Source organism: Pocillopora damicornis, chromosome 13 (genome assembly GCF_964200805.1).
Source record: "Pocillopora damicornis chromosome 13, jaPocDami1.2, whole genome shotgun sequence".
NCBI classification, from domain to species: Eukaryota; Metazoa; Cnidaria; class Anthozoa; order Scleractinia; family Pocilloporidae; genus Pocillopora; species Pocillopora damicornis.
Genome location: NC_142682.1, coordinates 17642398 through 17659430, shown reverse-complemented (window position 1 = coordinate 17659430; position 17033 = coordinate 17642398). Strand labels below are relative to the sequence as shown.

Here is a 17033-nt window from a genome sequence, read left to right as displayed (position 1 = left end):
GATGCCAAAGAGGAACAAAAATTTCAAAAACATAAAGACTCGAGTTTTGAAACCAGAAGGATTGAATTCTGAAATATAAATGACTGGAATTGGACAAATAGTCCATTTTACAGTTGTGTGCTTGGTTGCCTTTGAACAGGAATGAGGCACTAACACTACAAAAACAAACAACGGGCCTAATTTTCAATTTAAAAAATTTTTAGTTATTGACTTGGTCCTTACCGACAGAAGAAATCTCTTAAGTACACGGCCAAAATCGGCTTGTGACAAATATTCTAGTTGTCAATTTTCGTTCTCAGCCGCGAGAAATGCCATTACCAAAGCCACTGGATACACAATTTTCGGTTTTTCTTTCCGTATTTTGGTTTTCTCTCCCTTCTAGGAAAGTTTGAACGTCACTTTCTCTAGGCAGTAGGGATTTTTCAGTGGTTTGGCAGCCATAATCTGAAAAAAATTCCAGCAAACGACCTTGGATCGAGAATGGTGTAAACTTCGCTGTTCATTCATCAACCTGACTGAGTGGCGTGGAAGGCAAGTGACGTGTTAGCAGCTGATTGGCGATATCATGTATATAGCGGGTCAATATTACCGGGAATATGAAATTCTGATCACGATTATGAAGAATTCATGCATCCAAGACACCCAAAAATGTTTTTTTCAAAAACCATCCATGTGTTTTGGCCCGTTATGGGCTATAATAGGGAAAGAATTCCCTATAAATTCCGTATAACAAGACATCAGTTGTCGCATAGGATAAGAAAGTAAGCAAAGTATGAAATAGGATATCTGAGTTAGTTTTGAGGCGACTTAAGTGACGTAAAACTGTTTGCGTGCACCTTCTGATGGAGAATTCTTCAATGGCACACACCAGAAGTAAATTTTCTGGTTGACATCAAAGAAAAAATATTTGAGTTTAAAAAAAGGAAGATAGGTCTGGTTGAGCTCACACCATTCTCCCCTCCTGGACCATCGCCATGGCAGGGACTTCCAGGTTTAGATTCTACGGCAGTGTTTTCTTGATCATTACGGGAGTGTTTCTTGATCATTTCCATTCCTATATTCAGCTTCATTGGTGAAGCAACTCAGTCGGTTGGACTCCCCAGGAGCCAAAGTAAACGGGCCACCCAGTGTTATTTGATTAAAGGGGCAATCAGATACACTGTGAAGGGTTCGACTGGCATCTCTCCATGTTGTTCATGCCAAGTGAACTTAACTTTTCTTTTCACCAATATGTGAACCAGTTTAAGAGATTTTCATATGTTTTATTTGTACGACTAATACTTTTAACCGTATTTAACTTAGAAATAAAGTTCTTTATATAATAATATACTTAAAATCTACCTATTTTTTGTACAACTATAAAACAAACGTAAGCATCACTATATGAATGCCGTCCAACCTAGGAATTGTTATTTGTATCGATTCTGTGATGTAAAAATTTAGACAATAATTGATTCCAACCTCTTTGCTGGATAACGTAACTAAAGGAAAAACCTTGAACCGCGATTAACATCAAGAAAGGATTATCTTCTCTTGCCGACATGGTAATTTAAAGCCAGAAAAATTTATCAAGACTTCCATTCCCTGTTGGTATTGAAGTATTTTCTGTTCCAACCTTGTTAGTGGGTAAAAGTTCATTGATATAAATTACGCCCAGCTTATAATTTGGGAGGTATTCCGACTTTCTGTACAGTGAGAATGCGCTAAATTTTCCATCCACGACGTAACTGATTCGAATGTCGGTCGCCTAGATGGCTCTTGGTCCCAGCACTGAAGCATCAATTTATACCTGTGGGAATCAAGTGATCATGTTGTTAAGATAACAAGTTGTCCGAATGAATGAAGAAACATTTCCTTTTTCTGCTTTAATGATCAGTTTGATCAGTTTTCGCGGGGTAAAACCAAAAACCCAACTGTCAAAACGGCTATAAATTCAGGGGAATTTGTGATTTACTATGTAAACACAGACGTAACCAATTAAAGATATCTGTGAAGTCACGAGTCAGTCTTTACTCTCCATATAACCAGCGACTTGTTAAAAAAAAAACAAATAGTATGACGATTTGAACTGTTGGGTCAAAAATCCGGTGTTTTATACGAGTGCAAGGTAAAATAAAAATACATTCCTCAGGTCAGTAGAGCCTTTTTGAGCATTATTTCCATGTATGAAACACTTACTCAACTATAGCTTTTAATGCAGCAATTTTCAACTGATTGTCGAAAGTTATCCGGATTATATTGGTTTTGCTTTACTTTGCCATTTGATTGGTTCAGAAAACTTATGCCTCTCTCTTCAAGGTCAAGGTCTCACTTATGAATAGGCCTATTTATAAGTGAGGCCTATTTATACGTGTGAATCTAGATGGAACGTGATTCTACGTACAATTCTCGGCTCACGCCTGACGACCTTCGCAATTTATGACCATGCGACACGTACGTAAAGACTTCTTGTCCGCTCATTCCATCGTAAGGGTTCCCCCCTGCAAAGATAAAAAACACTGCATATTTGACTCAGAAAAAGAGTAGAAGTTTGTATGCTCGCGAAGAACTTAAAAGATGTCAGCTCTCAGAAAGCTGAAGAAAAAGGTTCTGTAGAAAAGATAGTACTGAGTAATAACAGACTTGCAAATTTTCTTTTTAGTAGAGTGAAAGGTTTGAAACCTTAAGCAGCAGTTGATTGTGTAGTCTACACGTCTAGATTAGAGTAGTTCTGGAAAGGATTGTTGTCAGTGACAATGGTTGACTTATCAACATCCTCGAATCTCCGTCACAGAGACCTCTGATGATGACTTTCACTCGCATTGTTCTTTCCAGGACTACCCACATCCGATTGATCACAATGATACTTTCTGTTTGCAGGTTCGATAGCAGCCCCCCACGATCGCATTCGAAATTCCAGTTTAACAGTCTATAACCAGCTCCCGACACGGGTGATTGTCAGGCCTCCTCGACAAGAAGTGACCTAGTTAGGTTGATATCGTGTTTTCCTCTGGCTTTCTCTGCCATCTTACTATTCTTACTCCGAGTCCAAATAACCTCAAGTCTCCCAAAAACCTAGAAAAATTCCAATTACCGAGGGTGAATATCTCATGTAGGACGATTCCATAACTCCACCTAAAAAAAAGGAAAGACAAAAAAAAATATTTGTATTATATTACCGCTATCTGTCTCAGACGATTATCACTATTTTTAGTTTGCGAAGAGTCTCTTGTAATGTAGACCATCGAAAAATCTATCACATACAAAGAACTTTTCTCGCCTTCTTGCATGATCAGGTTACTGCTCAGCAGGAAACAGTCGGGCGGGAAACATGAAGATTTGATTTCACGCTAAAGAGACATTGAATTTTTAAAAAGGGCGCTGAGTTAATATTCCTTTGGAAAGTGTTATCACTTTTACTTCAAGCTCATCAATCTACTTACACATCACTCTCTGGGGTAAAAACTTGTTTTGTTAGTGATTCAACTGCCATCCACTTCACTGGTACAACTCCCTATGAAATAACGCAATAAAAATTTAACATAGAACCAGAATGAGTGTTTTGTAAGTTCAGTTGTCAAAAAATTTCTAACTTCCATAAGTTTGAGATACTTGGATCGATGTTATAAAGTCTGAGAAGTAACGAATTTGAAAGGTCGCGGAAGGGTGGGGTGAGGGGGAGCAGCACGCACTCACTGCACCTGTTAGTGGGTACATGCTTACTTACATTGGACCTCCTGACATAAATTTTATCTTTGCCAAGATCTCTCGCCATTCCAAAGTCAGTGATTTTACAGTGCAGACCCTCGCCAACCAACACGTTCCTCGCTGCTAAGTCTCGGTGAACGAACTACAAGTGAACAAACAATTTGATGAATAATATTTCGCCCAGTATTTAACCTCGTGTAATAAATTTCTCATCTCCATCGTTTTGAATAATCGTTACTCATTGAGAATTGAATTTCACGAAGGTTTTCTCAATTCAGTTTGAAATGTTGTATTTTTAATTTTGACAAAGACTTGCACCTCTTATTCTTAATTCTTAACTTTGTGTTTGTCCATGTTTAGTTAGTTTCCTCTCAAGCGTTCTTAACATGAGAATGAAATGTCTGGTAGTATGAAAGTTAGAAGTATAAAAAAATTGAAATACCGCTTATGGACGAAGTGTACACTCGAGTTCAGTATATACTAAACAGTGGATGGTGTTGAAGACGCGTTCTGATTGGCTACTCAAACTCCAATTATCCTTTGCTATTGACCTCTGAACAACTCGCGCGGGATTTGAGCCCGAAAATATCGTAATCGTTGCAGGAATAAATTAGATAAAATCATCTTTTTGTGCTATGTTATCTGAGTATTTTAGTATATACTTACACAACTTTTCACCGTGGCAGTGGCTAGATATTTAATCGTTAGATATGTCCTTGAGCAATTGTTAAATATATCACGTGTCTTAAAAATGGAACAGATTAAGTGAAGTACCACACCTGGTGAGCCGATATGAACGCCATTCCCCGGGCAATATCACAAGCGAATTTGTAAAGTTGTTCTGTTGGTATTTTCAATGCAGTTTCTGCACATTTAACGTCGTAGTAGTCATCTGTCTCGCCTCTACTTTTCTTCAGATATCCAAGGAGATCACCATGAGGGACAAACTCCAGAATAACAAGAGGCGGCCCTAAATGTGCAAAGAAAATGAATCCTTGGAGTTAAAGTTATACAATGGCATTCTGACAAAGATCGATTTTCTTACACTGGCCATCAAATAACTGCATTTAGCCGTTTATATAAATAATTTTTTATTTCCGATCAGCTCTGGTTTTTGAAATTTCTGAAGTAAAAACGACTGTCCCAGTCTCCTCGTCTCGTCGAAGAACGCAACCGGGTGTGGTTATGAAAAAAACAAACAAACAGACAAACAAAGAAGCAACAATAGCAAACGAAGAAATCAAATCATTTCAGGGTACATATTTTTCAGTTTTGATACAACAGAGACAAAATTTTCCCTTCCCGACTATATCTTTACTTCGCGCATGTAGGATGGAAATAATCCAACTCACTAAATTCACGCCTTCCTTTACATCGGAGTACGTCTTTAGTCAAGCAGCCCAACAATTGTATCACGTTAGGATGAGGTCTAAGTTTCTTCAACAAGTCCAGCTCTGACAACAAATCCATTCGATCCGACTTCGAGGAATTTTCTAGAACAGCGAATGTCACGAAAACTTTAGTTACAGTATTTCTAACTTAATCTTGTTCATTCGTTTCTCCAGAAAACTTGGTCCAAATAATTTTTCGTTTCAAAGTTTTTGTTGTGAGGCTTTTACTTTCTAGCATATCCTTGCACAAAAATGAAGAGTTTTTTCTGATTGAGTTGCGACTTCCTCAATAACTTATTGATACGACACAAAACTCTTTCCTTCTTTTTGAAGAAGTACTGCTTGCATTAAAATGTGCCTCTATCAATTCTTGTTACTGGTGATCCAGCAGCACATGCTACTAATTCCTCACTCATTAGAGAACGAAGATGAATCTTAAATTTTAAATATCATTTACGAATCTAAGATTTTTAGCAGTGCATGCAAGTACCTCTGAGAGAATTATATGAGGTATTAGATGTAGTGCTCCGTCCTTTCGCCTTAAAAGCTATCGATAGTCAGTACGGATTTATAGGCATTTTTATATTTTGTTAGCAGTAGCACGTACCCTTTAGCATTTTAACAGCTACAGTAGACCAGCCTTGAGTATTACGCACATCCAACACAGCACCTTCCCACACTTGACCGAATGTTCCACCTCCGATCCTTTTAAATAGTCTCAGGCGTCCGCTGGGCACTTCCCAGTTGGTGATGTTCTGCACTTTCGTGTATGGTGACTCCCTCCTGGAAGTAGAAGGTAAAACTGATTGTGGATAACTTGGGCTCTCATACGGGGTTGCTGCACATCTATCATTCTGATAACTGTGTTCTCTTTGTAGAACTCTTGGATGAGGAGTGCAGAACCTTGATTGGTTAACTCGTTCGACATCTGCACGTTGTTGAAACCCTTGCCTGCGTGAATTTGACGTCATTCCCGCAAACGTGGACAATTTTCCTCTAGGCTTAGGTACAGGACGACCTTGAGGCAAGGTTTGTATCTTTCCACGACAACATCGGGAGCTATTTCCGTTTTGAAACGCAGCTTGTAAGCGTAAGTGCTCCACCGGTTGCAGGTAATCTTCTGAATGATTCACTCCTTGAGTTGTGTTATTTGGAGGTTTGTTTCTGAACGTGTCGGGACATCGGACTGTTTCCTCTTGAACTTGGACAATGTTTTCATTCCCTGCATTTGGAGCTGCTGCAACTTGGGCGTTCACTTCAGTGGAGTTGTGCAACGCCTCATGATTTTCGCGTGAAGAAAACGTCGTAAAAGACATGACCTGCTGACCAGATGAGCATGCAGCAGCAACGGAGTTCATCTCGGGTCTCTCTCTTGTCCCTTCCTCAGTGTTTGCCACTATTGCTGATACTGGTTGTTCTCTCGTCAACGAGGATTGTGAAAGTCCCAGTGAAGTCATCACTGTCGTCACTGGTTCTCTTTCTGAAGAACTCTCATAATTTTCACGTGAGGAAAACGTCGTTAAAGACATGACCTGCTGACCAGAGGAGCATGCAGCAGCAACGGAGCTCATCTCGGGTCTCTCTCTTGTTCCTTCCTCAGTGTTAGCCACCATAGCTGATACTGGTTGTTCTCTCGTCAACGAGGATTGTGAAAGTCCCAGTGAAGTCACCACTGTCGTCACTGGTTCTGTTTCTGAAGAACTCTCATTAACCTGCAAACAAATTATTTATAAATTGATGTTGTTGAAGGTTAGATATTTAAGTCTCTGGAGGCGATGAGGTTACGTAAAGGATAAAAACTATTATATCAGTAAGTTTAGCAATTCTCATTCTTCAATTTTTCAGGACTGGGTGGTACTTGTAGTGAGTCGATCTGTGTATGGATCGGTTTTTGTTCTTGGTATGACTGAATTTCAGGATGCCATTCCAACAAAAGTGACCTTAATCTCTTCATGGTGGCTAATTCGCATTATCAACTCAGCTGACAAAACCAAACTATCATGGAGCATTCGACCTTTTTGTGGCAATGAGAACAACTGGAAATAGTAATAGTGAAACAATCTTTGGATTAAATCAATGGTAGCTTATAAGTATTCACCGAAGTAGAGAAAGTTTTGTGGTAGATGAATGCTGCTGCTGTGGGTGTTTACCAAGCCGCGAAGCGGCGAGGCAATTATTCACGTTAACCACCGACTCTGACTCAGAGGTGGATAGTTGTTTAAGTATATACTAAATAGCACAAAAAAAGATGATCTTAACTTATTTATTCCTGTAACGATTACGATATTTCGGCCTAAATCCCCTGCGAGTTGCTCCGAAGTGAATAACAAGGGATGTTCGGCGTTTAAGAGGTCAATCAGAGCGCGCCTTGAACGCCTTGAGCCGTGTTAGTATACACTAAAAGAGACCATACAGATTATTCTTTCCCCACCTCATCAAATGCAGAATTTTCTTGTAAATTAGAAAGCAATGAGGTTTGCCTGAAAAAGCAATACACATCAAATAATGAAAATCTATATTTTTGTTGTTTATCAACTCATCGACCGGACGTAACTTTTGGTTCAATTCGAGTACTTATCCTAATCAATGAAAAAATAACATTGATTGATACAGTATTTAATCATAACCATTACAATTTCCTCAAATATGATTGGTGCATCAGCTGTTTCATTTTTCAATGAACATTCTGTAGAGGTGTAATCGGACAGTTGGCTGTAAGCGGACACCTCGTGATAAACCAATCCCTCGTATAACAACAGAACGAATTGGACTCCACTCGGTCCTATTACCATTATTAATACATATATTTTTTTTTATGTCTAACTCGTTGAACTTCGACTTTTTCCAGCGAATCTACAAAATTAAAGAAAGCTGAAAATCATATGGTTAAATTTCTTCAATTTCCCGTTGATAAGAGACAGAAAGATATTGGAATAATGCCTCGTAAAGATTAATTCGCCATTGAATACCTACCCTCCGTTCCACAAATCTTGGTGTCCTATGGAGTTTTGAAGAGAAAAATAGAGAAATTGTTACTCTTTTTAACGAAGATTTCTCGTTCCCTTTGACTCTAAAGTAATTTCACGTCTTTAAAAGACTGAAAGCTTTATCCTTGTCTTCTTCATCATTGATGGTTAAGCTATATGTAACTTATTTATAAGGCATGCATTATTTAAAAGATATCTAAATTGTTATAGTTTACTTCACTCTGCTCTGTGATTGTTCTAAAATAACTCCCCAATCAATCAGATGCAAAACTAAAATCAATGGCGGCTCGAATGAATTGTGTTTTCTTGCTTTAGAGGCAATTTGCCTATTTTTGTTTTGAACTCTAGGTGACTCCATTTCATATGAGTACAAAATTATCCTTTTTCCTGATTAGCCTCTGTTATATCATGTACTACAGCTTTTGTCTTACGACATTCCATCGAAGGGCACGCTTTAAGTTACTTACTTTGACCATCTTCTTTGTCTTGGATAATTTTTTTTCGCACAACCACAATTGCACTTAGTATGAAAAATATGATGCCCACTACTATTAAAATGATTAATTCAATTTTCCACGGGGACTCGACGTCTATTTGTCTGCTGCTGAAGATTGGAGTCAGAGCATTCTCACTCTCTGTCGAATGAAATTTAAAACAGTTAACATCTGGGAAATGGGGTGAAGTTTTGATTGGTACACTAAATTGACATGTCCGCGGTTTTGAACCTAACCGCGGTCATTACTTTGTGCCCCTTCCCTTCCCAGCTCTGTTCTCTTGGCCGAGAAGCTTCAGTCATGTAGTCTCTCTCTCCATTCACCTACAAAACAACCCAATTTCTGGCCTTACACTCATTCATGTTTATATGGCCTTTTGTCTACGATAACCATGAAACGTTTTTCTCTGGTCCTCTGATTCCACTGTTCCTCTGGTCCTCTGAACCCTCTGGTCCTCTGTACCCACTGGTCTTCTGTTCCCACTGACCCTCTGGTCCTCTGTTCCAACTGTTTCTCTGGTCCTCTGTACCCACTGGTCCTCTGTTCCCACTGTTCCTCTGGTCCTATGTTCCAACTGTTCCTCTGGTCCTCTGTTCCCACTGTTCCTTTTGTCCTCTGTACCCACTAGTCCTCTGATCCCACTGTTCCTCTGGTCCTCTGTTCCCATATTTCTCCTGGTCCTCTGTACCCACTGGTCCTCTGTTCCTACCGTTCCTCTGGTCCTCTGTACCCACTGTTCCTCTGATCCTTTGTACCCTCTGGTCCTCTGTACCCACTGGTCCTCTGTTGCCATTGGTCCTCTGTTCCCACTGTTCCTCTGGTCCTCTGTTCCCGCTGTTCCCGCTGTTCCCGCTGTTCCCGCTGTTCATCTGGTCCTCTATACCCACTGTTCCTCTGGTCCTCACTTTACCCTTCTGCTACATCTATCAGTTAATTATTAGCTATTTCAGAACTCGGTATATGAGAGACTGCCCTGTTCTAGGCAATAAATAATCAATATGGTCGCTAGCATGTCTTCCATTAGCGACTAAATACAGGAATGGCTCCGACCTGTTATTGGATGATAAAAATAGTAAAAGTTAATAAGTTTTATTTTAACTCCTTGCTCATGAGTATTGTTAACCACGTGTCTCGAAGCGGAACAATGGAATATCAATGCGAGTGAAAACACCGATGTGTCAAACAAGAAATGGTTACTTACGTAGCGAAGGGAAGGCAGCCTTTCTTGTTCAGCGAGGTCGTTCAGCGATATTCCGGCAATGGAAAAGTCATTTGCTGACTAGTTCCACTGACTAAACTCATTTAGTCAGTTCAGGCGAACGACCAGACACTTGAGCCATTCCTGTATTTCACCGCTGACAGGAATAGCTCTGACTCAAGCGTTTATTAACCTTTTTTTAAAATAATTTTTAAATAATTTTTTAAACAATATGTAAAAAAATTAAAACCAAGCTGGTGGGCAGCGCGGTGCGAACAGTAGTTGTAATACTTCTTTATTCTCTAACGCGGTTTGTCTAACTGTCGTAAACTTCTTCAGGGAGTTTTACAAGTTAACACTAAACGCCTATATTTATAAGCCATTGTTAACGGCTATTGCGGAGGCCAATGACTATAAGAGCTTGGCTGGACCTACGAGCAGGAATAGGCAAAGTTGTGAAAATTTGAAAATTTCTTTAAAAAATTTTTTAGGCAAGGTGAGAGATATATTTTGGGAGCTGCTGTTTTAGCTTAAAATTTTCAAATGTAAAAAATTGAAGAGGTTTTTTTTTTTAAGATGATGCCCGGAAAGCAGTTGGCAAATGAGGTTAGGATGCGTGGTTTATGCTCTACTCATTCTTTCTTAAATTTAAGTGGTAGAAATAACTTGTCTAAAACAGTCGTGTGATACAATAGCAAACGAGATATACTCGTTCCAATACAGTGTCATTTATTGAACGGCCTTCATTAATTTTAAAACAAGTTTTATATAATCATTTTATATTGTGTTCTGTTTGTTTGTGTTCTGTGCCCTCCTGTGCTGGGTCTCCTTGATTGGTGTACTGCACGGAGGTGTTAGTGCTTGTTATAGTCGAAAACTGTTCGAAGATTGGTTCTGCCATCACTGCCAACCGTCAAAGTACTTCGACATGATTCAGTGCGAGAGCTGCTGCCACTGGTCTGACTGGTAAGACATTTTTTTTTTTGGTTTTGTTTTTTTTCCTTTTTAACTCGTGAATTGCGCGCATGCGCAAGAGCGAGTTCTAGATACGATGTGGGGAAGAGCATTCGCTCGCTCGCTCGACTGGTCGATTCCTGTAAACTTTTTTTCGATTTTAGGCTTTTGAGTACATTTGATAGTTTTTTGGCGAGCAATAAACAAACGAAATGGCGACCTTTGTTGCTAAGAATAGTGGTGGGGTGAAAAAGAAGCCAATGATAATCTTAAAAGAGTGTTTTTTTTTGTTTTAGTTTCAACAAGCGGCGCCAGCGACTGGCAGGCATGCTAGGATTCACACTGAAATAACAGAAAAACCTTCGTTTTTCATAAAATTGTAATTCACAATCCTTGAACTTGAAAACAGTCCGAAGATTCATTGAAAATATCACTTACTGCGAAGCGCACGGAGTTTACAGATGTTCAAAAGCTTTTCTGTTATGGCGTGAGATTAAGGACAAAATCGATCATTACGTTTCGTATCGTGTGTTTTTCCTATGTGAAGCAACAAAAGATGCCGGGAGTCGTTGGAGCATTTGTTTTTTTTTCTGTCCCCTTGCTCAGAGTGTTCTCTCCTGGCTCCAGTCGCTGATGTTCAGTTTTTCTTTCATGTGCCTTGCTCTTCTTTGTCGACATGTTATTTTTGGCTTCAGCTCGGACGAGTTGGTTGTCACCCCCCGTATTTTTGTGTATTTGTTGAACCTTTGTAAGTATTTTATCTGGCAATCCCGTAATGACCTTCGTTTCCGTGCTGTTCGTCCCGGCGCTGCTGCGGTGATCGCTAGGGTAAAGTCTCGTTTGAGATTCCACCTGCCATTTTTTTCAAGCGGTTTCAGTCTGCTCGCCGTCGTCGCTTCTTCCACCGTCAGTGGGGTGCCCGTGGAGTCGTCGCCACCGTCTCTGATGGTCACCTCTCCCTTGCCCTGTAACCGGTTTCCGCGCGCTGCATGGCCCTAATCTGGGCATTGTGTTCTGTTTGTTTGTGTTCTGTGCCCTCCTGTGCTGGGTCTCCTTGATTGGTGTACTGCACGGAGGTGTTAGTGCTGCAAGGCCCTAATCTGGGCGGTCTGTGTTGTTTCTGGTTGTGTGACCTCTTGCGCTGGGTCTCCTTCTCTGGTATACTGTGCGGGGGTCTTTGTGTCAGCAGTGTGTGTTTGGTTTTGTGTCTCTGTGGTTTGTGAGCGAGTGTGTTCAATTTTTGGAGTGTGTGTGTTAATTTTGGCGAGGTGGGGTTCGATTCCCCAACGAAGTTGGTGTCTGGTGGCCCTCGGTTTTTGGTGGACCCAACCCTAATGATCATTTCAATTTCAATTACTTTGTTTCTTTGCTACATTAGCGAACACTGAACTGCTGCTTGTACTCTAGATACGACAATCAACCACAAAATTCCCTAAACCAGATAACATTAAACATAATCCAAAAACTCATGTGTCAATTCACGAGTTTGCTCATAGAGCACTTTGATTCAGGTCTAGTGGAGTTGTTAGAAATTACCAAGAAAAATTAATCCGCGACTTTCTTCCTATAGGTGTCGTGCAAAAACAGATGAAGAGCCCGATGAATGGATTTGTCCTTCATGTGAACAATTACCTAGAAAATCAGTTTTCCACGAGAAAAACTCCCTCGATTGCGGCCAAGCTATATTTCTCCAGCAGAGCATATTGTAAACATCGGTAGCAGCGTCACGCAACATTGCGTGATTTTCCAAACGTGACATGTAGTTGCTGCATTATTTTAAAACTTAGGAACTACATGGCCCTGTATTAATAAAAGAGGGCTTCATTTGCAAGCACTGTAGACTTCAACATAAGAAGAACCTAATAAATTGCTCTTTCACTTTTTATCTCAGTGTATAAATTATTTAGCCGGGACGAAAAAAATTAATATACGCATGAGTTGGAGCCATTCCTGTCAACGGTGAAATATAGGAATGGCTCCAGTCTCTGATCGTCCACCTAAACTGACTTAGTTGATTTTGTTAGCGGAGCTTGGCAGCGGATGACATTTTCATCGCCGGAATATCGCTGAACGACCTCGCTGAAAAAATAGACTCTGCCTTCTCTCTTGTTTGACACATCGGCGTTTTGACATTGATATGTTAACTTATTAACTTTTACTATTTTTATCATCCAATCACAGATCGGAGCCATTCCTGTATTTAGTCGGTAGTTTTATTGACTCGCCTTAGCATAACATGGTGTCAGGAGTGGGATAGAGTCCAGCCTCCGTTTATTACACCGAGCCAGCTACTCGTACACACAACCAAACAACCGAACAATTACTTCAAGAACAACTTCAAGCTTCGACAACATTTCATCACTCGCGCCATGCCAAAACACGACAAACCCATCCTCGATGTACAAGCCGTGCGATAACCGTAACCACCACCGTCACTGGGAAACCCGGTTTCATGACTACTGCTTGCTCGAAGGCCACAGGAACTCTGCCAAAGACAGGCTCACCGAAACGGTGGATCATTTCATCGCCGCGAAGAGACCCTTCGAACTAGCTGTCCTTCGCAGTGCAATTCCTGCCACTGAATGGAAAACTCTAGACGACGTTATCGCATCCAAGATACCAACCGTTGACGCTGGAAAACCCTGGATTTGGCTCCTAAAAATCAAGGAACATTACGTTGGTGCCAGCACTTTGATGCACGACTGTTACCACTTCTGGGCGAAAATGTCACAAGCATACCAAACCTCCATTTCAGCATTGGAAACCGCAGTACGTACCGCCGCAGGATGCTGTTCTATCGGTGTAAACACAGGTGAATTCATGAGGGACAAATTTCTCTTCGGTCTCAACGAATCTTTTAGCCGTTTCCGAGAAGATATTTTTTACAGAGATGGTCAGCGGAAACCTGAGGACCCACCTTTCACCCTGGCATTTGTAGTAAGTCAAGCCGTATCTTCGTCTCTACTCAGTCTCTACTTTTATGCAGAATAATGAGCAGTTTTTTCCTTGTCTTAAACGGATAGGATGATTTTCACATATGATAGTAGCGCTAATTTTATTTTCAAGTTCGAAGCCGCACAAGACACAAACATGTTGGCTAATTCTACCGTAGAAGAACAGGTCCACTACACCACATCTACGCCCCTCAACAAAGGCAGCCAAAACTCTGCTGGCAGATCTAATAGACCTAGATACACCCCCCAACAGACCCTGTTGTAACATATGCCCAGCTTCAGGACAAACTTGCAACTACTGCCGCAAAACTAGCCACTTTGCAAACGTCTGCCAACAGGCTGCCAAAGACCACCGTTTCTCGAAACCTACCTCCCAAAAGCCTACTCCACTGGAACCCAAGCGTGAAAACATTAGAATGGTTGAGCAAGAGGAAAGTTTCTACACTCCCCCCGAGGAAGGTCTATAATATGAGAGCTGCTTCACCCTCTCAGATAAACAAACCTCTAATGCTGACACCATTGCATTGGCATCATCCCTTCTCCTCTCGCCACCGGCGGCCAAAGGCCATTTCGTTCTACTAGACTTGAAGAGTTCATAATCCTGAAACAGCACATAAATCCCCTTCCAGATAGATTCAGCGGCTTCCTGTAACACATTGCCATCCAGCCACCTCTCCAACATGCCCTGGGCTAAGATTTTGCCGACAAAGACAGTGATACTACTTTATGCTAGTCCACCAATCAAGCCTGTTGGTCAGGTCACCCTTCAAGCCAGTAAAGGTAGCACCTCGTGCAACCTTACCTCCCAAATTATTGACACTGACCAATCAGCCTTACTCAACCCTACTTGGTTGGGCCACCCCCAACACCTCCAAACACTTCAATGCGGATCTGGCCTAAACTAGGAACTCTAACCCTAAACATTTCAAGGAACTGCACCTCGCTCTTTCACGGACTCGGCTACCTCGGCCAACCTGTCGATTTTGACCTGGACCCAAACATCAAACTCATTCACGCTCCTATCCACCGCCAACTCATCTCAAAAGTGAACGCAATAAAAGCGGCTCTGGATACCTACGAAGCCACAGGCCAACTGATAAGAGTATCCCAACCAACACATTGGATCTCTAACATGGTCATACGAGGGAGAAAACCAACCCCCACCAAACCGGAGAAAATTTGGATCTGTTTAGATTCCTCGCAGACCCTCAATAAAGCCATACGACGTCCAAAATACATCATCCCAGTCTTAGAAGAGAATCTCCACAAGCTACAGGGGGTGAAATACATGACAGTGATAGAAGTCAAAGAAGCTTTCCAAACATCCCTTTAACATTAAGATAATCTCTGATGACCACCATGTTTACACATGGGGCTGCTACAGATGAACTGGAATACCATTTGGCATATCTTCAGCCTCAGAGGAATGGCAGCGTCTAATCCAAATGGTTCTTGAAGGTCTCCAAGTCATTAGTATTGCCGACGATATCCTAATCCCGGGTTGCAGCGTTACTGATACTGAAGCCAGAATTGACTACGACCGAAACCTCCTTGCTGTACTTGTGCGGTTCGAGCAGGATCACATTAAGCTGAACGTTAACAAAATGAAATTTCTTGTCCGCAAGGCAACCTTCATGGGTCATGTTATCACTACAGACGGTCTTCAGCCCAACCCGATCACTGTTCAAGCTATAGTTGCTATGCCCACTCCAACCGACAAACAAGGATTCCGCAGATTCCTAGGAGCCATCAACTATCTCAGTAAGTAATCACCTCGTCACCCTCCCGCAGTAACGGCAAAGCCGAAGCAGCTGTAAACGATGCCAAATCTACTCTTAAGAAGTCCCACGACGTCTACTTGGCTTTATTCAACATTCGAAATACGCCTCCTGGTGGCTACTCCTTCTCACCAGCCCAGAGGTTAATGGGCAGACACTCTATACTGCCACTTTCAGAAGACCTACTCAAGCCGGACCCTGCGGACCCTTTGACAGTCAGCTCCTTAACTACTCTCCGCAGACGAGCCTCTAAAGCTTAATATGACAAGTATACACAACCTCCTTTGTTACCACTACCGTTAGGCTCATATACTTATGCAAAGCCTCACCCATCTCAACGGGGGGCTCCTTGGCTCTATGGTAAGGTCATCGACAATCCATCGCCACGTTCATGCAACATAGACACAGGAACCCTCAACCTTTCCTAACAGAAACACCGGCCCATTCTACTACCACCACTCTACCTAAGCCAGATCAACCACCAGCAGCAGCTTCGCCTCAAGCTGAATGCCACACCCCTCTGCCCCTCACAGAGCCCCTACCACAGCACCAAGAGCGGCCAACAAGTGAGAGCTCTCCTGGTACTGACCAGCCAACCCCACGATTGCAGCAAACTACCAGATCAGGAAGGCTGATTCGCAAGCCAGAGAAGTTTGAAGACTTTAGCCTTTACTAGAAAACATAGTAGCTGGATTGTATCGCACATAAACAATGCTTATACTACCTCACAGGAGGAACATTTTTATTATAATTGTTTCCCATTTTCATATCTCTGAGACACTGGTTTGCATCTGTGTCAAATTTCAGAGGCATTCCTTTTTTGTATTTTCTTTTGATTCGGAGAGGGGGGATGTCACGTTACCGTTGCGCTACTCGCGATATGATTATGTCATGTATTCTGAAGTTCCCGGATGAACTCGGTTCTGCTCTAGGGAATAAATAATCAATATGGCCGCTAGCATGTCTTCCTTCTTTCTTGACTCGCCTTAGCATAACATAAATGCGTGATGTGCCACAGGCAGCCTCCTTTTTTAACTGAGCCTCGCTAGGGACCACACTGTAACTTGGCATGAAGAAATTGTCTTAACACCACGGGTGCCAAGTTACGGTGTGGTCCCCGGCGAGGCTCAGTTCAAAAAGGAGGCAGGGTTACCAACTTGGTTTTCAACGGTCGTGTGTCAAGGTTGATGTGTACACGGGCTGTTAGAAACATATAAACTGGAATTTTGGAAGCAAACTGCGGCTTAGCTTCGGTTGTATAGGGAAGACTGAGTTTGTATTGAATTGAAATGAAACTAAAGTTTATGTGCTTGGATTCTGCGTTGGATTTGTGGCCGCCCGGTCATTTTTCGCTGGGATTTTTCGCTTCTGGGATCGGGCGTTCGGAAATGGAGTGTTCAGCCTTGGGCTTTTCTTATGTGAGTTAAAAACCTCGAAATGGACAATTAGCTAAAATGGGTTCTTTTCATCAAAGTAAGCTGTCAGATAACAATTGATACGCTATGGAAGTAAGGTGAGGTATTTTTAATAAGAATTTGATGCATTTTTTTATTCCATAGAGCGATCGTAAATATTCCCATACAAACTCTC

General features: G+C 41.5%; 3 protein-coding genes across 5 annotated transcripts; 1 reads left to right on the top strand and 2 right to left on the bottom strand.

The window, feature by feature from the left end:
- Positions 1-1241: 1241 nt before the first annotated feature.
- LOC113679283 (tyrosine kinase receptor Cad96Ca) lies at positions 1242-8926 on the bottom strand. Of its 3 annotated transcripts, none has more exons than XM_089191377.1 (11): positions 8533-8926; positions 8052-8076; positions 7510-7558; positions 5686-6790; positions 5040-5180; positions 4467-4657; positions 3707-3829; positions 3423-3493; positions 3074-3114; positions 2384-2480; positions 1242-1789 (listed from the first exon to the last, which is right to left on the bottom strand). In XM_089191377.1, the coding sequence occupies exons 4-11, from the start codon at positions 6689-6691 to the stop codon at positions 1648-1650; spliced, it is 1812 nt and encodes a 603-aa protein (XP_089047503.1). In that variant the 5' UTR covers positions 6692-6790; positions 7510-7558; positions 8052-8076; positions 8533-8926; the 3' UTR covers positions 1242-1647. The 3 variants fall into 3 exon arrangements, with proteins under 3 accessions (XP_089047503.1, XP_089047504.1, XP_089047502.1); XM_089191378.1 differs by lacking the exon at positions 7510-7558 and adding an exon at positions 7455-7475 and having other exon boundaries at positions 5686-6213; positions 8533-8919; XM_089191376.1 differs by having other exon boundaries at positions 8052-8926.
- On the bottom strand, positions 8924-9917 carry LOC149035761 (uncharacterized). The gene is made up of 2 exons (XM_089191331.1): positions 9761-9917; positions 8924-9609 (listed from the first exon to the last, which is right to left on the bottom strand). The coding sequence occupies exon 2, from the start codon at positions 9350-9352 to the stop codon at positions 8924-8926; it is 429 nt and encodes a 142-aa protein (XP_089047457.1). The 5' UTR covers positions 9353-9609; positions 9761-9917.
- Positions 9918-10585: 668 nt separating this feature from the next.
- On the top strand, positions 10586-16413 carry LOC149035760 (uncharacterized). Its single transcript, XM_089191381.1, has 2 exons — positions 10586-10723; positions 12282-16413. The coding sequence occupies exon 2, from the start codon at positions 13109-13111 to the stop codon at positions 13700-13702; it is 594 nt and encodes a 197-aa protein (XP_089047507.1). The 5' UTR covers positions 10586-10723; positions 12282-13108; the 3' UTR covers positions 13703-16413.
- The last annotated feature ends 620 nt before the right edge of the window (positions 16414-17033 follow it).